Genomic DNA, 18,911 nt, shown 5'->3' with positions numbered 1-18,911 from the left:
AACACACTCTGGCAGGTGTTCTGCAAACTTGGCATGAAAGAAACTGGCAGAGGTTTCATGGCTTAAAAAATAGAGAGCACAGTGTGAAGGAGTGGTTTAAAAAATAGAAAATGATTTTTCCAATCCATGCTGTTATTTGGCAAAATATGAAGCATTTTTAAAAATTTATGGCTTGCTTTAGTAAAATGTTTGGATCATTTCTGTGGTTGGCAAAAAAACCTTCAAAGCAGTAATCATTCTATTGAAAGACACCTGACAGTGAAGGCACTTAGGCAAAAGTTAAGGAAACACTGACTCAACTCTAAAAAGTAAAAATTATGTCAGTAAAGTAATTCTGAAAATCTTTTGGCTGTAAAGCAAGAGATATTGTAGTTTACGTCACAAAGCAGATCTTGATCCAGAGCTGAGTTTTTTTTCATCCCACTCAAGAACCTGTTTTGACAGTATAAAAGAGGCAGTTTTTGATTCTGTTTTTGAACACTGATTTTGCATCGGTGGGTCAGAGCCTAAATGGGTGTTGTCAGCGTGGTGCCTTTGGCATCAGCTTGGTTGTGTGCATTGGTGTTGCCAGTGTTCAGTGTGCCACTGTAAGACACAGATACAATGCTATAACAGAAATTAGGTAAAGAACTCAGTTGAGTGGAAAATGGTCAGATCTTGCAGATATGCATAAGGCTGTGTGTATTCACACCATGTCTGAGATAATCACATCCAGTGCAATACTCTCTAGACTTTTCCCTTCTTTAGTGAGCTGTCCCTAAGGCACCTCCTTGGTTCCTCACTGCTATTCAGTGTGATGTTGCATGGAATAGAATCAGAGAATTGTTTAGGTTGGAAGAAGCCTTTAAGATCATTGAATCCAACCATTAACTCAGCATTGTTGCGTTCACCACTAAACCATGTCCCCAGGTGCCAGATTTCCACATCTTTTAAATACCTCCAGGCACAGTCACTCCACCACTTCCCTGGGCAGCTTGTTTCAATGCTTGACAATCCTTTTAGTGAATAACTTTTTTCTAACATCTAATCTAAGCCTCTTCTCGTGCAACCTGGGGATGTTTCCTCTTGTTCTGTCACTTGTTACCTGGGACAAGAGCCCAACCTCCACCTCACCACACCCTCCTTTCAGGCAATTTTAGAGAGTGATAAGGTCTCCCCTGAGCCTCTTTCTTTCCATGCTTGACACCTCCAGCCTCCCTCAGATGCTTCTCATCAGGCTTGTGCTCCAGACTCATCAGCAGTTCTGCTGCCTGTCCTTGGACACATATCAATGTTCCTCTTGTAGCATGAGGACCAGAAATGAACACTGAATTAAAGGCGAAATACATGTTGGAAATACGTGGTAAGGCTTCTCTGATGTAAGGCCTCAAAAGTAATTAATGATCTTGGGATGTATGCTGGAGAACATTGGGATGAGTGTGATGAGTGTTTCCTTTTTTTTTAAAGAAATCTGTGAACCACCTGTCTTTTTGCTGTAAGATCCTTCCAATCCTTTTCAAGAAACACTTGAAAAAGCCAGCAATCCTATTGACCACATAGTCCTCTTCAGCTTTTGGTCACATCGCGAAATGTAACTTGTATGTTGAAAACGCCTCATGTTGTGGTTTTATTTTTAAGCCAGTAAGCGAAAAAGCTGAATCACAATTGTTGAAAGCACACTTCATGAAACTACAGCTGATAATTTCAGCTGATAGTTTCAGTGTATCTCTTTTGCCTTTGTTAAACTAGGAAAGCAAAAAAAAGTCATGGTGTATCACTAGACTTAAGCATTCCACATTCAGCGGTAGAGCACTGTGAGTGACACTTCTGGCTCTTCCAAATCAGAAGAAAAATTATTCCAGAGTCAGTACAAAAAGCTTTGTTTGCCCTTTACATTACCTTTTAAAAATTTCTTCTGAAAGAAAACGGTCAAATTGAAATGGAAGTAGAATTTCCATTAAGCTGACGTCTTAATGGAAATTTCCATTTTTGCTGAAGGAGAAAGTATTTGCATAATTTGATCTGAAACTGCCAATGAGTTTGTTCACCTCAAAACTTTTTCTTTAGTTAGCTCTAACTCTCATGCAGAAATCACGAGACTGGCCCGCAAATCAGAGACTGAAGTTTAGAGGCCCTACCTAACTGGGATCTGAAGTTCATGCTTTCAGGCTTTTCTTCAGATAAACTGGACTAGCAGCCTTCTTTTTTACAGAATATTGCCTTGATTGTCCATACTTCTGTGAGCCTAGGACTCACTGTGGCCATAGACTATTAGGATTGTGATGATGTGTTGAGCATTAGCAGCATTATGCTAGTTTCCTTGCTTAAGTTTGTGCTGTTACATTGCAGGGACTGCAGAACCAAGCAAAAAATTAAGAGGTGTGAAGCAGTTTGCTTCATTTTGTTTTGCTCTGTTGTGGCGTAACATAGTCCTTTCTGAGCATTTGCACTCCTTCATACAGCAAAAACGCTGTAAACTGTTAGTTTAAGTGCTGCCAAATAGAGGGTATTTTCACACCAGGATGTTTCAAAAGCAGATTTTGACTGGCAGAAGTATGATGGGCGATGTCTGGCCTAAACTTTCAAACTCACTGTAAAGAATGAAATTCAAAATAACAAAGCTTGGCAGGTCTGATGAACTTCATGCAGCTACAGGAGTGGATCTTGGAATTCAGTACCATCTCTGTGAAGGAAAGCAACAGCAGCTTTCACATAATGTGGGCAGGAATAGTTCATCTTTCCATACCTGAGCATTTGAGCAGCCAATTGCAAGTTGCCACTGCAGCGTGTCTGCCACAGCAGAAGGGGTAGCAGCTCTGAGCTCAGTGTCCCAGAGCTGTAATTTATCTCAGCCCACCAGAGACAGTCGTGGTAGCACTAACCTGAATTATGATCATCACCCTTGAGAGAGAGCACTGCTTTTTTTAGCTGCAGGACCACTTCTGTCTGAAAACAGTCCTGGTTCATCTGGTGGAGAGACTGGGTGCAAATCTGCTCGCTGTTGCAGGCTTCATTCTAGAAGTCCATCCTTGGGAGTCTTGCTTCTGTTGTGGGCATGCCGATGTCCACCTCTATGGGCATGGAGAGAGCCGGGAGCCTTTCCTGGTGTTAGTTTGTTATCTCACCACTAATCTGTGGTTTCATCTGATGGTACTGGGGCTTTTTGTGACTGTGTGGAGCTGGTTGGGATATGTAACCAGTTTGTTTAGTTGCAACTATTTTGGGAAGGTTATCATTGTGTTTCTTCAGATCACACCTTTTCAGCGTGGTGTAGGGGAAACAAAGGTGTCAGCATTTGGAAACTACCTTGATCTGCCTGTGGCTTCTGGCACTGGGTTCTGTATTGGTAGTGTTGATGGATCACGTGTTAAGTATGTAAACATGCAATTGATCTGAAGAGCATGTGTCATCCCATTAACTTCCCTGGCTAACATCAGGTCATGTGCTTGGTAACTTGTCAGAACTGGAAATTGTGGAGTGTACAGTCACAGGTAGAATCATGTAGTTTGGAAAAGTATTGGAAGTAATTATTTATGTGGTATAACCTGCTGCATCTCTTTGAAGGATTTTACTGGTCTGAAGACAAAGAGATAAATCATAAAATAGGAAATAATCAATATTATGCAGTTCAACTTGATCTAACTCTGCTTGTGATCCATATTTGCAGTCAGAGTTGGACTGTTCCCAAATTCCAGGAAGCGAGAGTGGTATTAATATTACAAGCTGACAGAATGTTACAGGGTGAATGATTAGTTTCCAATAAGAAAGGAGCTTTTGGATCAGTTCCAGTTCCTTTTGGTGTAATCTGCAAACCTGAATGACCAGTGCTGTGACCTGGAGTAGCTGTAGCGCTTATCAGAGGCCAGAACTTCATGAAGATCATGATATTTTCTGCATTATGAAATGACAGAGCTGTTGACCTTGAGGAGGCATATTAGTTGGCAACCTTCCCCTCTCTTGTGAAGATGAACTCCTGGAAGTGGTGGTTTGGCTTTGGCACAGCTGTTCTGCATTCTCTGTTGATAAACAGGGGGCTTTTACTCCTTTGTGCTGCCCACTTAGAGGATTGCAGAAGAAAGGTAAAAAAAGAGGAACAAAGCTCCCTGTGCCCTTCTAATCTCTTTCAGACCTTATTCTATCAATTATGATTGATGAAAGAAGAGAATTTCCTTACTTATTGTCATGGGGCTTTTAACAAAATATTTTCCAATTCCTTAATTCCATCTATTTCAATGTAAAAGGCGTTACTTTGACTCCTCTAGATCTATTATGGTTTTCCCCTCATGTTTTCTGAAGCAAAAAAGGGAAACAACCCCTTCCTGCACTTGAAGAAAACAAACCCCAGGCCATCCCAGGCCTTGAGAGCAGCCAGGTGGAGGTGGGTCACATAGGTCCTCAGGGAAGCTGTGCTGGATGAGTGCAGAGAGCAGAAACTATGTTAAGCACGTGGTGGGGAGTACGAGGTGGGGGCACAGAGCAGACACAGCAATTAAAACTGTCATTTAAAGGGCTTTTGTTTCCTGAGGTAAGTGTGAAGCTGAGTTTGCAGTTTTTGCATTGTATAGGCAGTGTATGAACATGTGAGCATTGATTCCTTTCCTTGCTGTTTGGGCCCATAGGCAGGTAGATTTTATCCTAGTTTTATCAAAATCCACTCAATGACCTTGGAGAGCTGTAGCATTCTCTCCTCTAATTATAGACTAGTGTCTTAATAGACTCAGTCACCCACTGACCTGTATCAGTGAGAAAAGTCTGCATTTGAGCTTTATTTAAAATTAATTTTTTTTGATGGTGTAGTTCCTAAGTCTAATACAAGATCCTCAGGGGAGGGAGGGAAGAATCTTTTAATTAAGTTTCTATTTAGGTATCAGGCAAATTCTATCAATGGCAGATGAAGCATAAAGCTCTAATGGGAGAGTAAAATTTGTAATTTAAGTGATCAGGTGCTTCATGCCTCTCTCAGCAGTTTGAATGCCACAGTAATATGTCATATTGCCATAAGTAAAAATCGCTTACAAACAGGATGTTACATTGCATTTGAAAGCTCTTACTGAGTGTGAGTTTAGCACCATTAGCTCCTCCTGTATTTTGTGGAATTTTGGCCTCAGTGACTTAACTTGTGACCTCTCTTTAAGTTTGGGCAGCAGTTTCTAAATCTGTCTTGCCAACTACCTAACCAACCACTTGCACCTTCTGTCCTGGTCATGAGTAGCTACTGCTTTTATTCAGGGCTGAGAGGTAGAACTCCTTTCACACTACACCTTCCACTGCCATTCTTCACAGTGTTGGTTTGAATGGCAAATGGATCTCTCACATGGTAGTGGAAAAACCTGGCTTTTCATTCCTCTCATCCTGGGGCTTAGAAGTGAGTCAGGCATAATTAAGAGCAGCCAACAAAACCGAGGAAGTGCTAATGGCCCTGCAAGCTCAGAGTGGGCTGTAGAAATGAGCATCATCCCCTGGGATGCCTTGAATGCTGGAGATTCTGTTTATTTGCAAAATGCAAGGAACCTTTTTATATCCTGCACTGGAAAATTTTCAGATGTGATATGTCTTAGGACCACAGTCAGGTCTTCAGTGCACTGCTCATGGAGAGAAGGGCAACTTAGAATAGCAAGAATGATGAGAAGTACCATCACACTCCTTTTAGCAGGGCAGAACTGCACCTGGGGGTGCTCTGCCAGCATGGAGGGGGACTAGGAGACTTAGCGAACCATAGCTTGACAATTGACCTTGTCAAAAAACTGCAGACATCAGAGTTGGGCTGGTGAGGAGCAGACCATGCTCCCATTACCTGGCCTCTAGGATCACCTGCACAGAGGGCTGCTGAGAGGCAGTAAAGCTGTCCACTCTGTCTCTGCCTGTCTGAAATGGGCATATTTCTGTGGAATATTTTAATTTCAGATAATGTTTTTCACTTGTAAAGTGCCTCATGTGAAACTGTCTGATGAACATATCATACAGAACAGCTCTACTGTTCTGCCTGAGCAGGATGAAATGTTTGCTGACCTGGCATGTTGCAGGTGATTAGTAGTGTTTGCTGTTGGAACAAAGTGCAGCTTATCCTGGTCATATTTGACCAAAATAAGGTCTTTGGAGGCAGGGAATGTGGACATGTCAAAGTTTGCAGATAAAAAGAGGGAGCAGCACAGCTGGTGATGTGAGCTGGAACATGGAGCAGCATGTGAGTCTCTCTCTGTTTTCTCTAAACACCAAATGCTGGTGTTTTCACCTGATCTGTTTTTGCTCCAAACCCATAATTGTCTGTATCTCATTACGTTCCTGTAGGTGACCTTTCTTCCTCTGTCTCCTCTTCCTAGGGCTGGCTGGTGACAATTTCTTAGGTAAATGCTGTGGAATGATAACTTGCAACTAGGCTCCTTTTTTGTGACCCACCACTGATTTCTCAGCTGCCTGAGAGGCAGGACAAACTGGTGTTCTGTCTGATGTTGGGATCATCCACAGCAGGTTCTCTTGCCATCAGCATGGATCCCCTGGTGCTGGTTCACAGGGTATTACAGACTCATATATCACAGTTTCACTCAGCTTTTGTGGCTTTATGCACCCAGGACTGTATACCAAGATGCTCATCTTGGCAAGGGCTGGACTAAAACTAAAGGAGACAGTTTTAGACTAAAACTAAAGGACAGCTTGCACTGGCTGAGGCTTTGACTAAATTAAAATACTTTCCTTCTGCAATATTTCTGTGCAATTGTGAATAATGAAATGGAAAGGATGGTGAGTGTAGACTGCCTGGTTTACAGGAAGGTTCCTGGAGAACAGGTAATTGTGGAGAAAAGACTGGATTTACTTTGCTGTTTTATTGTTATCTTTATGTCCCTCAAAATGCATATAGCTTCTCAATTGTATTCTGTATGGTACATGAACTGGGCCAGTGTAGATAGGTAGTTTCTGGGGTCCAGGCTCTCGTGTTTTTCATTATATGTGAAAATATGTTGATATGTTTAATGAAAGCCCCCCCCAAATCCTAGGCATACCATGGGGATGCTGCCAGCTGAAGGAGGTGGGGAAAAATGTGTAGGTTTCTGTGCTTTATTGCACAAAAGAATCTGTCACCTCTGCCCTGTGGCTTGTGAGGTGAAAAGTAGAGCTGTGATGAAATTGTACTGGAACTTGAGGCAATCTGGGTGGTGCTTGCATGACCTTGGACCAATGGCTTCGTGTCTAAGTGCTTATTTTCTTAGATGATGAAAGAATATGATGATGATAATACTTGTCTCTTAACAAGGGTGTTGTGACGAATAAATTAATTGTTCGTTGTGCTGTTCTCAGTTACTATGGTAATTAGTGCTACAGAACAGCCTAAAAATAAAGAAGATCATTTAGTGAAGGATATTCAGGGGAAATCAGGTAGTACATCCTGGGCATTTGCAGTTAGCCCAAGTGTGTTTTGTCTAAATGTGAATTTGTGAAAAATGTTCACTGATGCTGAATTTTTGTAGCAGAAATGCTTCCAATTATCTTTTTGGAGGCGGCTGTAGCACACATTTCCTTTCGTATCTGTGGGCACATGATTCTTGCAATTAGTTCTCCTATTGAGAACAGCACTCCCTTCTCACCCCATCCCCTTTACAGCCTAAGGGCACCTGAAACGAATGATTCTTTCTTCTTCATAAATCATACATACTCAATAATACAGCCAAAGAATTGTTAATGTGTTTGGGGAGTTTACATAATGAACCTTTCTTGGTAAAGGTGAAATATGGTCGATGCACTGCCTTGGTGGAATTATGTTACAGCCTTGCTGTACAGCAAGTAGACTGCCTAAATCCATCTGTAAGTCTGTGAAAAGTTTTGAGGCTTTCTCTCAGTGATCAGTTAACTACATCAGCATGCCTTGAGCCAGCTTTTTAAAATGTTGTATGATGTTCAGTCATCTGTGAATTGTACTGGGTTCCACAGGCATCACTGAAGTATATACTTGGGGTTTTTAAGTTAATAAAATTTTGGAACCTAATAAGTTAGGAAATATGTCTTAAGGTAGTTCTGAGTCCTTCAGTGAAGGCATCACCCCTTCAGGGCTGTGGTTTCCATTGCTTAATATCACCGGGGCTATCCTTACATAGGAAAAATATTGTGTTGCTAGGCAAGGATTTGCCATTAATTACTGTGTTCTCTGACTTTATGTACAGCTCTGGGCTTGGATGTTCAGTGTCTTGCTTCGCACTGGGTTCCAAAAATAGCTGTCTTTTGTGACCTGGCCAGTTTGTAGCTAGCATTTGTGCAGAGCAAGCTTGTGCTTTCTTCCTCTCACTGTCACAGCTACAACAACCTTCATCTATTCACTTCCATAGCATCTCCCCACATTGTGTTGGGAAGGTGTCAATAGTAAGAGCAACAAATGCCCCTTCTGCTTTTTTAGGAATAGGAAGCTGATGCCTTGGTATTCCTGGCCTCCTGCTCACCCAGAGAGAACTTGGGTCATTGCTGTGGTCTCCAGTGAGGTACTGGCAGAACAGATAGCATGACTAACAGCTGAAATACTTGCTTTATTCTTCAGGGCTTTACTGGTATTGAGTCATACAATTTGAAAAACTCACAGCTTGTGCAAAGGGCAGCCCGAATCTGCAGGGAGGACCTTTGTGCCATGTTCTCAGCCACCTGGCTGCTGCAGAGGTCATCAGCTTTGCAGGTTTCTCCAGGGGTTTCTGTAACTGCTTGTGAATTCCTCTCCTTGCCAGCCACTGGCAACCTTGTGGATATTGGGTAGATGTAATGAAAAGGAAAGAGAATGCAGGACAGGGAGAGAGGCTGCTTTTCATGGCCTATCGCTTCTTGCTGCCTTTGCTCCTGCTGCGCCTTTCTGACACATGAGTTTTGGATCTTGTGGATTTTCATTTCCAGTTAGTTATTATTTGTGTTATAGGTTAGATCTCAGCCCCGAAGAACTTCCAGGGCTGTCAGGTTTGTGCCAGGCAGTCACTGCTTGTAGCTGCCATTGCTTCTGTGTCTGTGGTTTCACTGTCATAGTCCCCAGTCCCCATTCCACATGTGGCCCTACTCACACATATATATGTACTATCACTTTTGCAGGGACCTGTGGATATCCCTGACAGTATTTACTGCTTTTTCTCCCCACTCTGTTTTCTTCTGTCAACACGCCCCGTGTCCACCTTGGGTGTCACTGTGTGATGAGAGCAAATGGCACAACAATGGTTTTGGCTGATACTTGATGTCATCTGTGCCTTCATGTGCAGCCCTGTCTCTCTGCCTTTGTGCTTGAAGCACAGAGAAGAGTCCAGTCTTAGTAAGCTTTGAATGAGCTGTTCACCTGTGGCAGCTCAGTACCTTCAGTTGGTGTCAGGGTGCATTGGGGACAAGCTAAAGAGCTTGGTCTCCTGTCTAAGAGGAAACCTGCTCCTCTTGGCATAGTTATTAAAGTGATGTGGTAGAAGAGTACTGAGAGCTCCCATGGATTTTTCCTTCTTAGGTATGTAGTGCAAATTTTTTTCAAATAGATTTTTCTACTAGATGATGGCTTGAGTTTCTTTTATCTTGAAACTGAGCTGTGGCAGAGTGCTAGAGAGTTGTATGGTTGGAATAAGGTTGCATTGCACCTGTGAAGCTGCACGTCCAACCTTTGAACAAGGCAATGTCAGCAAAGGTCAAGGGGTTAGATGGCTGTGGCTACTCTTTAACTTGTCTTTAGTTATGTTCTGAAGGAATCATACTAACCTGCCTACTTACTGGTCATTACTGCTGATCCACACCTCTGATTATGATTTGAGATGTTTTGGGAAAGTATGAGCAGTTTTTGTCACGTAGGTGGCAAGCCCATTCCTGACCTTGCAGATGGACTGATTTACATCTGCAGAAGCAGTACTTCCACTCTGTCCTTGGGCAGACTAGTCACGTGAGAGTAGGTTTGGGTTAGAGATTAGCATGCACTGTGAGGGTGCTGAGGCACTGAACAGGTTGCACAGAGTGGCTGTCGCTGCCCCATCCCTGAAAGTATTCAAGACTAGGCTGGATGGAGCTCTGACAACCTGGTCTAGTGGAAAGTGTCCTTGCCCACAGCAGGGGTTGGAACCAGATGATGTTTGAGTTTCTTCTATGATTTTATTATAAGCCTTAATTTCTGAACTTCTGGGCATTGGGATTTTTTCTTGTAATACTGCAGTATTGTTATACCTGAAGCTTTTCTGATAGATTGGCAGATAAAGCAGGTAAGAATTGTGTCTTTTACTGTCTTGAGCTCGACTTTGATTTGGATGGTCTGTAACTGCAGATTTTGTATGGATACTTCTGTGCAAAATGCAAATCTGCTGAGTTGCTTGTGGCTGAAAACTGGATCTGGTGGCTTCATTGATTCTTTTCTGAGTTTCTGTAACTAATTTCTATTCTGGCCATTGTCTCTTAATACTTTTTTTTCAGCCAGAAATTGCCCGGCATCATGGATATCTCTCTTTCATTTTTCTCTTTCAGCTGTATGCTAGTCTGTTATCGTATCAGCTCCTTTCTTGATAGTCTTCCTTTGTGTGTGCCTGTACCATAGGGATATGGAGGTAGTAATGGATAAGGAAATAAGGAAGATAAAACCTCTCCTCATTTTCTTCCACTTTCTCTCAGTGTGGCCTGCACACAGATGTGTAGCCCCTTCTGCAGCAGTGTTCAGCTCCCCAGCACAGAGTATCTTTTGGTGCTTTTGTGTAGCATGGTGCTGGTGTGGAGCTGGTGTCCCATGGGCTTCATAATGGTGGGCATCTCTCTCAGCAGTGGTCTCTGTGCCACATTAAGATAAAGCATCCCAAAAGTGCTGGTGGACAGGGTGTGCCAGTTCCCCCTGAAGCCGCTTTACATGTTCTAGGAGCTCCTGCCTTCCAAGTGCCCCCCGCTCCTTCCCAAGTCAGGATTATCACTGCGTGTTTGTTGAAGCATCTTGTGAGCCAAAATCCACTGCTGTTACAAAATCCGCAAGCAGGGCCAGTTCTGCCAGTGTCGGTGAGACCAGTCATCAGCATCTGAAGAGATGACGTGAATTTTGTTTTCCCTATTCAAATACTGGTAACTGCCAGAAGCAGGGTACAGGACAGTGAGGTCCAGAGCACTGTCCTGGGTTGCGAATCCCCTGTCTATGCCTGCCTTCTCTTCTTAAACTACAATATTTGTCTTTCTGATATCACCCATTGATTAGTATGTTGCAATCTAGTTGCTATAATCTAGAGAGGAGAGCAAGAAGTTATTGTATAGAAAGGAAGAAGTCCTCTGAAAGCTGTGGTTCTTGGGTGTTAACTCTAGTTTGGAAATAACATTGCAATAAGAGAAGATCAGAGGTCATCCTGCAGATATTTTGGGTTTTCTTTATTCTCTGGAAGCGAATTCAGGCTGATATTTCTTCAAACACAGGAAAGAAGGAAGTGTAAAATGTAAAACTGTCACCCCTTCTTCATATTAATTGTGTTGGAGTCACCAAAATCAAGCAAAGCTGAACTACGCACTGCAGGTAAACACAGAGGCCTTCTTCTTGGCAAAGATGTAAATAATAAGTGGGAAAATGGGAATTGTAAAGGGAATCCCTTTATAAGGATTTAGAACAAGATCAGTAACCATTTGCTTTTAATTCAATGCATTATCTTTCGTTCTGTTATTATTCTGTTTTATTTCTTTTCTTTGTGGTGTTCAGTGGTCCTGGCCTTTTGTCTTGGGTCTGGTTTTCATTAGTGAGAAGGTCTGTGTTGCAGAGGGCCATGTTTAACAAGCTGCTTGTGTAACTGAGCCAACAGTTAATTTGACTGAAAATGATACAATTCCTTTTCGTTATGTGCAAATGTAGGTGTTGCAGTATAGTTGCTTGGTTGCTCATTCGTGCACAGGTGCAAATTCAGGAGCCTGTGGAAATGCTTCCATTTAAACATACTTTTTCTTTCCCCCACCTTTCATGCAGACTTAGCAGTTGAGCCAAATAGCTCAAAATCCTCAGGGATTTAAAGGATTAAATGAGAACAATTGTTTTGGTGCAGGAAGGGCTGAAAAGTGCTGAAAGTATGACAGGAGCTTGTTGCTGTGGGACCTGCTAGTGAACTATACAGCCACTTCTGTTATGGGCATAAATATAACTGTGAGTGGTGGACTGATGGGGTGATGGGGGTTTGATTGCTGGGAAAATTAGGAGGAAAAACCCCAGTAAGAGACCTAGTGATAGTACTGATGACTGACTGGAAGTTTTGCCACTGGGCTGTTTGGTGAAGGTGGTGGGAAGATGCTTTCTAGTGAATGACAACGAATTTGTTTCTCCCACCAGATAACAAAGTCATTGCTAGTTTTCATTCTCCTTTGGCTGGACCCTTCTGTTCCCACATGCTCCTGTGAATAACCAGTTCTTTCATGTTCTTCTGTTTTCTCAGGTGCTGAAAGTTTCAGGCTGGAGGTTTTCCTGTGCTCTCCATAGCTGCTGCCTAGTGCTGCCCTGAGGAAAGCAGTGTTGGGAAGGTGGGTGCTGTCCTGACCAGAAGTGGTGGGAAGGCTGCTACCCCTTGCCCTGAGGAGAAGTGGTGGGAAGGCTCCTACCCCTTGCCTTGGGGTGTCAGGGCTCACCACAAGGCCTGCTGTGCTTCCCTGCACTGGCTGTCATGGAGACCTTATCCCAGGACTCTCTGCTGGAGTGCCAGATTTGCTTCAACTACTACAGCCCCCGCCGGCGGCCCAAGCTGCTGGACTGCAAGCACACCTGCTGCTCCGTGTGCCTGCAGCAGATGAGGACCAGCCAGAAGGACCTGCGCTGCCCCTGGTGCCGTGGGATCACCAAGCTGCCTCCGGGGTACTCTGTGTCACAGCTGCCCGATGACCCCGAGGTGATCGCCGTCATCGCCATTCCCCACACCTCGGAGCACACCCCTGTCTTCATCAAACTGCCCAGCAATGGGTGCTACATGCTGCCCTTGCCTCTCTCCAAGGAGCGGGCGCTGCTGCCGGGAGACATCGGCTGCCGTCTCCTGCCCGGCAGCCAGCAGAAGTCCCTGACGGTGGTGACGATCCCCGCGGAGCAGCAGCCGCTGCAGGGCGGCCTTCCTGCCGAGGCGGGAGCGGAGGAGCCGGACCGGAGAGGCGCTGTGAAAAGCTCCACCTGGTCGGGGGTGTGCACTGTGATCCTGGTGGCCTGCGTCCTGGTCTTCCTCCTGGGCATCGTCCTCCACAACATGTCGTGCATTTCCAAGCGCTTCACGGTGATCTCCTGCGGCTGAGGTGGCGGGGGCTGTGCTCCCCGGGGTCAGGTTGGGTCGGGTTGGTGATGGTGGTATTGAGCAAGACAATTCCGTGCAGCTTTCCCCAGTGACTGCAGGACGCTGTGCACCGGGCAGTGGTGCTCGCCTGGCTGTGGCCCCCAGAGGGGTGGCATCGGGTCTGTCGGCAGCCTGCGGAGAAAATCACATCCCGTGTCTGGCGGCAGTGGCACTGAGGAGGACTGCATGTGTCACCTCAACCATCTATCAAAGGGACTGCAACTTCACAGTGATCTTTTTTTATTGTGTTATGAGATTAAAGACCTCCATGTAGCTGGTTATACTGTGAAGTGCACAGTACGGGCTCTTCTTTAAACACAGTGTATTAAAATCAAAACTGCTCCACGTAGAATTAAATGAGAACTGGCGCACAATTGTACGAGCTGTTTAATACCAGTCTACACATGCATTATTTTTTAATGAGGGGAGGGAGGGAGATTCATAAAACAGAGAAATCATGTAGCTGGTAAAGTATTTTATATGTTTTAAATGGCGCATTAATTAAACCAAGTTAAGGAATTGTACAATAGTTTTTAAAAGGTAGCATTTTAGAAGCAATTATTTTCTTCCTTGGTGTCTGGTTTTTGCCTCTGTTTTTCCCCATTTCTTTCAACTACAGAAAAGTGGTACTTCCAGCATCTTTTATTTGAAGGCGCTTTCAAGAAGGGATTCAAAGTGGACTAGAAAGGATACCTAAAAAGTGCAGTCAAAACAGTTCTGCCTCACTGGCTTTATGGGAAGGATAGCTTTGCATGGTAAACATTGGACATGCTGTTTTACCTCCAGTCTGGCTGCAGACTTCCTGATTACCTGGCTTTCATAGCCATTAGTGAAGAAATGGGTCATGAGAAGTCCTGGGACTCCTGCAAGGATGTGATAACATATTGCTCTTAATTTTCTTTTTCTGCAGGTTAGGTTTACTTACTTGTTTATAAAGAATCTAGATCTATTTTGCCTCCCTCTTTCCTAGGAGTTGCAACTGTGCACTAGTGGGTGGTGTGACAGAGGTGTTGCTCTAAGAAAGCTTCACCATTGGAACTGAGACCAAGCACTGTTGTATGCAGTCATCTAGTAAGAGGCAGTGATGTATCTTGGAGAAGAATCCAGGCCAGCCTAACCTCTTACTGGGTGAGCCACTCCTCCTGAACTGCTGTGACTGTCCTGGTGTCAGAATGTCTGGGTGAGCTTAACAGAGCCTTCTTCCCATGTTTCAGTCTTACTAGTGTTGATTTCATGAGGACAGATTTGAAAAACAAACACAGTAAGTGTCCCTCCTCCCTTTCATGACAGTCTCCTGTGACTGTCATGAAACCCCAGTCATTTGTGGTTCACTTCTTGGGAAGTGCCAAATTCCTGAATGTTCACTGCAGTAGCACCTTGCTCTAAGCAGTCCCACTAGCTTTAGTAGTACTGCTCATAAGTAAAATAGAGCCCAGTGTGAATTTGGGTATTTGGCAAGTCTGATTGCTGAACCTTAGATGAGATTTAGGGATTGGATCAAGGGGCACGTGGCAGACCTTTAATAAGACAGAAAAACCTGTTGATTTGCACCGCTTCTTTTTGTGATTACAAGACGTAACTTCCCTGAACCGTGTCCTCTTGTTGTCTACCTATTGTTCTTTCTAATTCTTCGAGATTGTTGAATGCCATATTATAACATAGTTTTGACTATGCAGTGCCCAAGTTGGCTCCATAGTCATCCTTGGTTTTCTGGTTTTGTCACAAAATCCAGTTGCTGGTTCACAATAAACATTCTCAGCTCACACTTCTGTCAGGAAAATACCTCTGACTTCATGCTGGATTTCTTTCCCTCCCTGTTTCTAAACCACCATTTTCTTCCTTGATTTCCATTAAGGGAAGAATGGAATATAGGGTGCTTAGTTGTGATGATGTGTGTTTGCTCACATATGGAGAGGAACCATTGTGCTGATTTTTATCTACTGTCATATGTATGCATAGCACAGGAAAAAAAAAAGTCTTCAGATAAAACACTCAATGCCTTTTTTTGCAAGGCTCATGTGCAGTGTGTCTTGCATCTGGCTTGCAAGTATTGTAATTACATGGACACCTCTCCACAGCATGTTTCATGTGGTTGCAGTAGGGAACACCAGGTATTCCCAAATGTGTCTTGTGAATGTGCTCGTCTCTTGTTGCCAGTAGCTAGCCAGATTTCTATTGACATCCATGCTATGCTGCTTTTTGTGTAAAGGAAAGCCAGTTCACAAAAAAATCCTGCCTTTTACAAGACTCTTGAGGAACTGACCAGACACAGGATTTGACCCTCTACTGCCTTATCCCGTAGCAATTTCTGGGTGTACCAGAAGCTTATGGCATAGGTGAAAGATGCTCTGGGTACAGTGCTGGTGCATTTTGTGCCAGGTTCAGCATTTGTTATCTGAGTTGTCAGTGAATGCACAAAACCATGAGGCAGTCAGGGAGCAGGTCCTGGTGACACACACGGTGGTGGTAGCGTTACCTCCTTCCAGCCATACCTGCCCAACTGAAGCTCTTGAGGCCGAGGATTCTCTGACATTGCAAAGAAAGGCCCTCTTCATCTCCCTGTGGAGAGTGCACAATAAAAGAGGAATCAGAAATTAGGTTAAAATACCATACTGCATAACATATTATACAACAGGCAGACCTGGAGTTTATCCGGAATTAATGACGTTAAGTGTTATATTAGCAGAATACCATCCTGTACTACGTAACACAGTACATTGTTTTGTTAATATGAATTTACTGTACTTTTGTGCCTGCTGAAATGCATGTTTGACCTAATTTCTGATCCAGACATTTGCCTGCTCACAGCCTTGTGTAAGAGCAATAAGTAAAACCTCAAGAATTTTGCCTGCGTGTACGCGCATGGTGTGTATGTTTATTCCTTTTTATAAATAGGAGTTCTGGAAAAGTTTTTGTTCTGGCTTTAGACTGTGACTAGAATTTTAAATTTGCAGCTGTTATATATGTTAGATCACCTAGCTTTTTTGCTGACTTGTGTAGAAATGAACTAAATAGTTTGTTGTAATGTACAGTGTTAAAATGTTTCTCAAGTATGTCAATAGTCACACTACTTTAAAAATGCAGTGCAGTCTATCCCATTCCTTGGTTCAATGCCTGGCATTAAAAAGTACTGCTAATTTTTTTTATTATTATTTTTAAAAACCAGCCTTGTCTTTGTATCTTTCCTTTGTGGAGAAACATGTTTGGACTTGTGCCAAAATCATCAGGTTCCAGGTTAGCTTTTGTTCTCTGGTGTCCAGTAAGAAGTCACTGCCTAGTTCCACCACAAAGAAAGACAGAAGCTTACTGTGACTCAGTTCTGTTTGAGAAACCAAAACTTATGCTAAAATGTGTGGGTAATTATTCAAGCACCTGCATTTTTAGAGCACATTACTCTGTATGAATGTGTATTTATTTGCTTGTTTAATAGGAAAGGTGTGTGTGTTGGGGTCCAGTATTTTTTCCTGGATGGTCCCAACTTCCATTGTTGGCTTGTGCTTTGCTGGCAAACAGACTTTAGGGTTCACTCTGTGAAATTTTGTTTAGTGAATTTTAAAAATTCAAAATATGCAATTTTGGTATGCAGGATTTTTTTAGGAAATTGTGTGTTCAGTGATTGTTCATGCTTAACCACGATGTAAAGGAGCCTGTATGTTTTGTAAACATGGAGCAGTCATGAGTCCAAAGTTTCATCTTTACTAATGAAGCTAATTCTGAATAAAACGTTAGCAGGAAAAGAGTGATAGCAAGTGAATTATGGTTCCTCTGTTATTTTGCCATCAAATGAGGAGCATGGAAGGGAATTTGGCAGAATCGATCTGTATTTTATGAGAGGGTGGCTGAAATTCATCACTGGTGTTTAAAGGCAATGTGTAAAGTATGAGTTGTGGTAAATAGTGAAAGGGCATTCAAGTTTTAATTAGTATGGAATACAGAACTATAGCTGATGACTACTAAGCCACAAAACTTTTTTTCTGTTTTAATTAAAAATTTTAAGTAAATGATTTGCTTATAGGAATGAGGGATTGCTGGCCTTCACTTAAACCTGCATTGTGCAGACTGGTACACAGGTTCCCTCTTGCCTTGAGCACCTCTTCCCAGTCACATGATTGCTGGAGCTATAGGCATCCAGCTTTTTTTGATAGTGCACATGATTTTCTGGAGTAAGGGTAGTTGATAATACACACTGAATTTGTTACATTCACAGCAGGGCTGAACCAAAACCACACAATTAATATGTGGTCTGAACTCTTCTGTCGATGTCCCAGAAGCAAAAGCTCCAGGCATGAGTCTGTCGTGTAAATGGAGCCAAGCCTGTGTTCTCTGGATCTTTTCACAGCAATGCCAGGGAGCAGAGGATGCTGCTTTCTCCCACTCATGAGAATGGATCTGTACCCACCATCCACAGCCAAACTAGCCCCAGGGAATGGGGCCTACTGGCATGAGCCACTTGCAAGAGTACTGCAGGAGATGTTCACGTGTTGAGTGAACACCTCTCTAGTAAGTGTTGGAGTTGAAATGCTTGCTTATCCCAATGGCACAGAAAGTATGGCTTGCTTGAGATTTGTTTTTCCCAGACCTTTTTCTGTGGGTGGATGGAGGTGGAAGGGAGGGAAGAAGGTACATGGCAGCAAATTAATCTCAGCAGCATCTGGGAGGCTGCTGAAAGATCTGCTGGCCCTGAAGGCAAAGATTTTGAGCAAGAGCTTCAGTAGGACAAGATTGTCTGTAAATGCAGTGGATTTAGAACATGTTAGTGACCTTTCTGGTGCTGTACAGTGTTCTTAGGCCTGACAGCTGGGCTTGTTGTGCTCTCTCTCTTTGTCACTTTACCTCTTGCATGCTTGTGTCAACAAGCAAAGCTTCTTGCTTCAGCCTCAAGTTGAACAATTTTCCAGACATTTCTCAAGTTGCCCTGAGCATCTCTGATGAAAAAAACTAACCTTCCAACATCAGTGAAATTTAATGCTTAATGAATGTTTGGAAAATGCATTTTTCAAGCATTTTCTTGTGCTTCAATATATTTTTATTATTGTTCTAAATCCTCTATTTTTTTGTGCTAATCATGTTCCTGAATGTCAGAGTCAATTCAAGGGATTAGTTAAGATCCACAAGCAGAAGAAAGCACTTCTGTCCATCCCACATTCCCCCTTCAGATGTACGTGAGTCTGTTTTCACTCTCCTCATCCATTTCACACTGGAGCACGTAATCATGGGGATGAAATGGGAATTCTTGGGCAGACATGGAGCACCTATGCATATGAGCACAGGGACACATTCCCGTGCTGGGCAGGGTGTGTGGTGGGGCATGCACGCAGCACATGCTCATGTAGAGCCCTCATCAAGAGGGCTGGTGAAAGATCCTAAGGTTTTTCTGTCTCAGGAAGGTCACGTACTTTGTGGTGCTGCGATAGCTTGGTAACAGGAAGCTTTGTTATGATTACCTGGATCTCCTGTGAGATGAGTTGCTATTCCCTCTGAGCTGTTCCCTGCAAACCAGCTCCTACTGCTGTTGGATGGAACTCTGCTCCACAGCTGACACCTCTTCTGGAGTTCAGGTGAGGAACCATGCCTTGCTCTGTTCCTCCAGGCTGGAATAGGCATCCAAAGGGAACGACCAGATGCTTGGGATTTTAGTTGTAAGATAAACTGGAGTTCTTTTGAAACAGGACTGCATAGAGCACTCTTGCA

The 18,911-nt window shown here is 43.4% G+C and overlaps 1 protein-coding gene across 4 annotated transcripts in view; it reads left to right on the top strand.

The window, feature by feature from the left end:
• RNF152 (ring finger protein 152) overlaps positions 1–17,017 on the top strand; it is a 44,243-nt gene extending 27,226 nt beyond the window's left edge. For all 4 annotated transcript variants that reach the window (XM_054284798.1, XM_054284797.1, XM_054284799.1 and 1 more), the window contains exon 2: positions 12,345–17,017. In XM_054284798.1, the coding sequence (XP_054140773.1) occupies positions 12,570–13,181 (612 nt within the window). In that variant the 5' untranslated portion in view covers positions 12,345–12,569 and the 3' untranslated portion in view covers positions 13,182–17,017. The remainder of the gene's footprint in view (positions 1–12,344) is intronic.
• Positions 17,018–18,911: the final 1,894 nt, after the last annotated feature.

The sequence above is a fragment of the Melozone crissalis genome, unplaced genomic scaffold (assembly GCF_028551555.1).
Source record: "Melozone crissalis strain CALT ecotype California unplaced genomic scaffold, PUWL_Pcris_2 ptg000042l_1, whole genome shotgun sequence".
NCBI classification, from domain to species: Eukaryota; Metazoa; Chordata; class Aves; order Passeriformes; family Passerellidae; genus Melozone; species Melozone crissalis.
The sequence above is the reverse complement of the archived record's forward strand: the minus strand, read 5'-3'. Positions and strand labels throughout refer to the sequence as shown.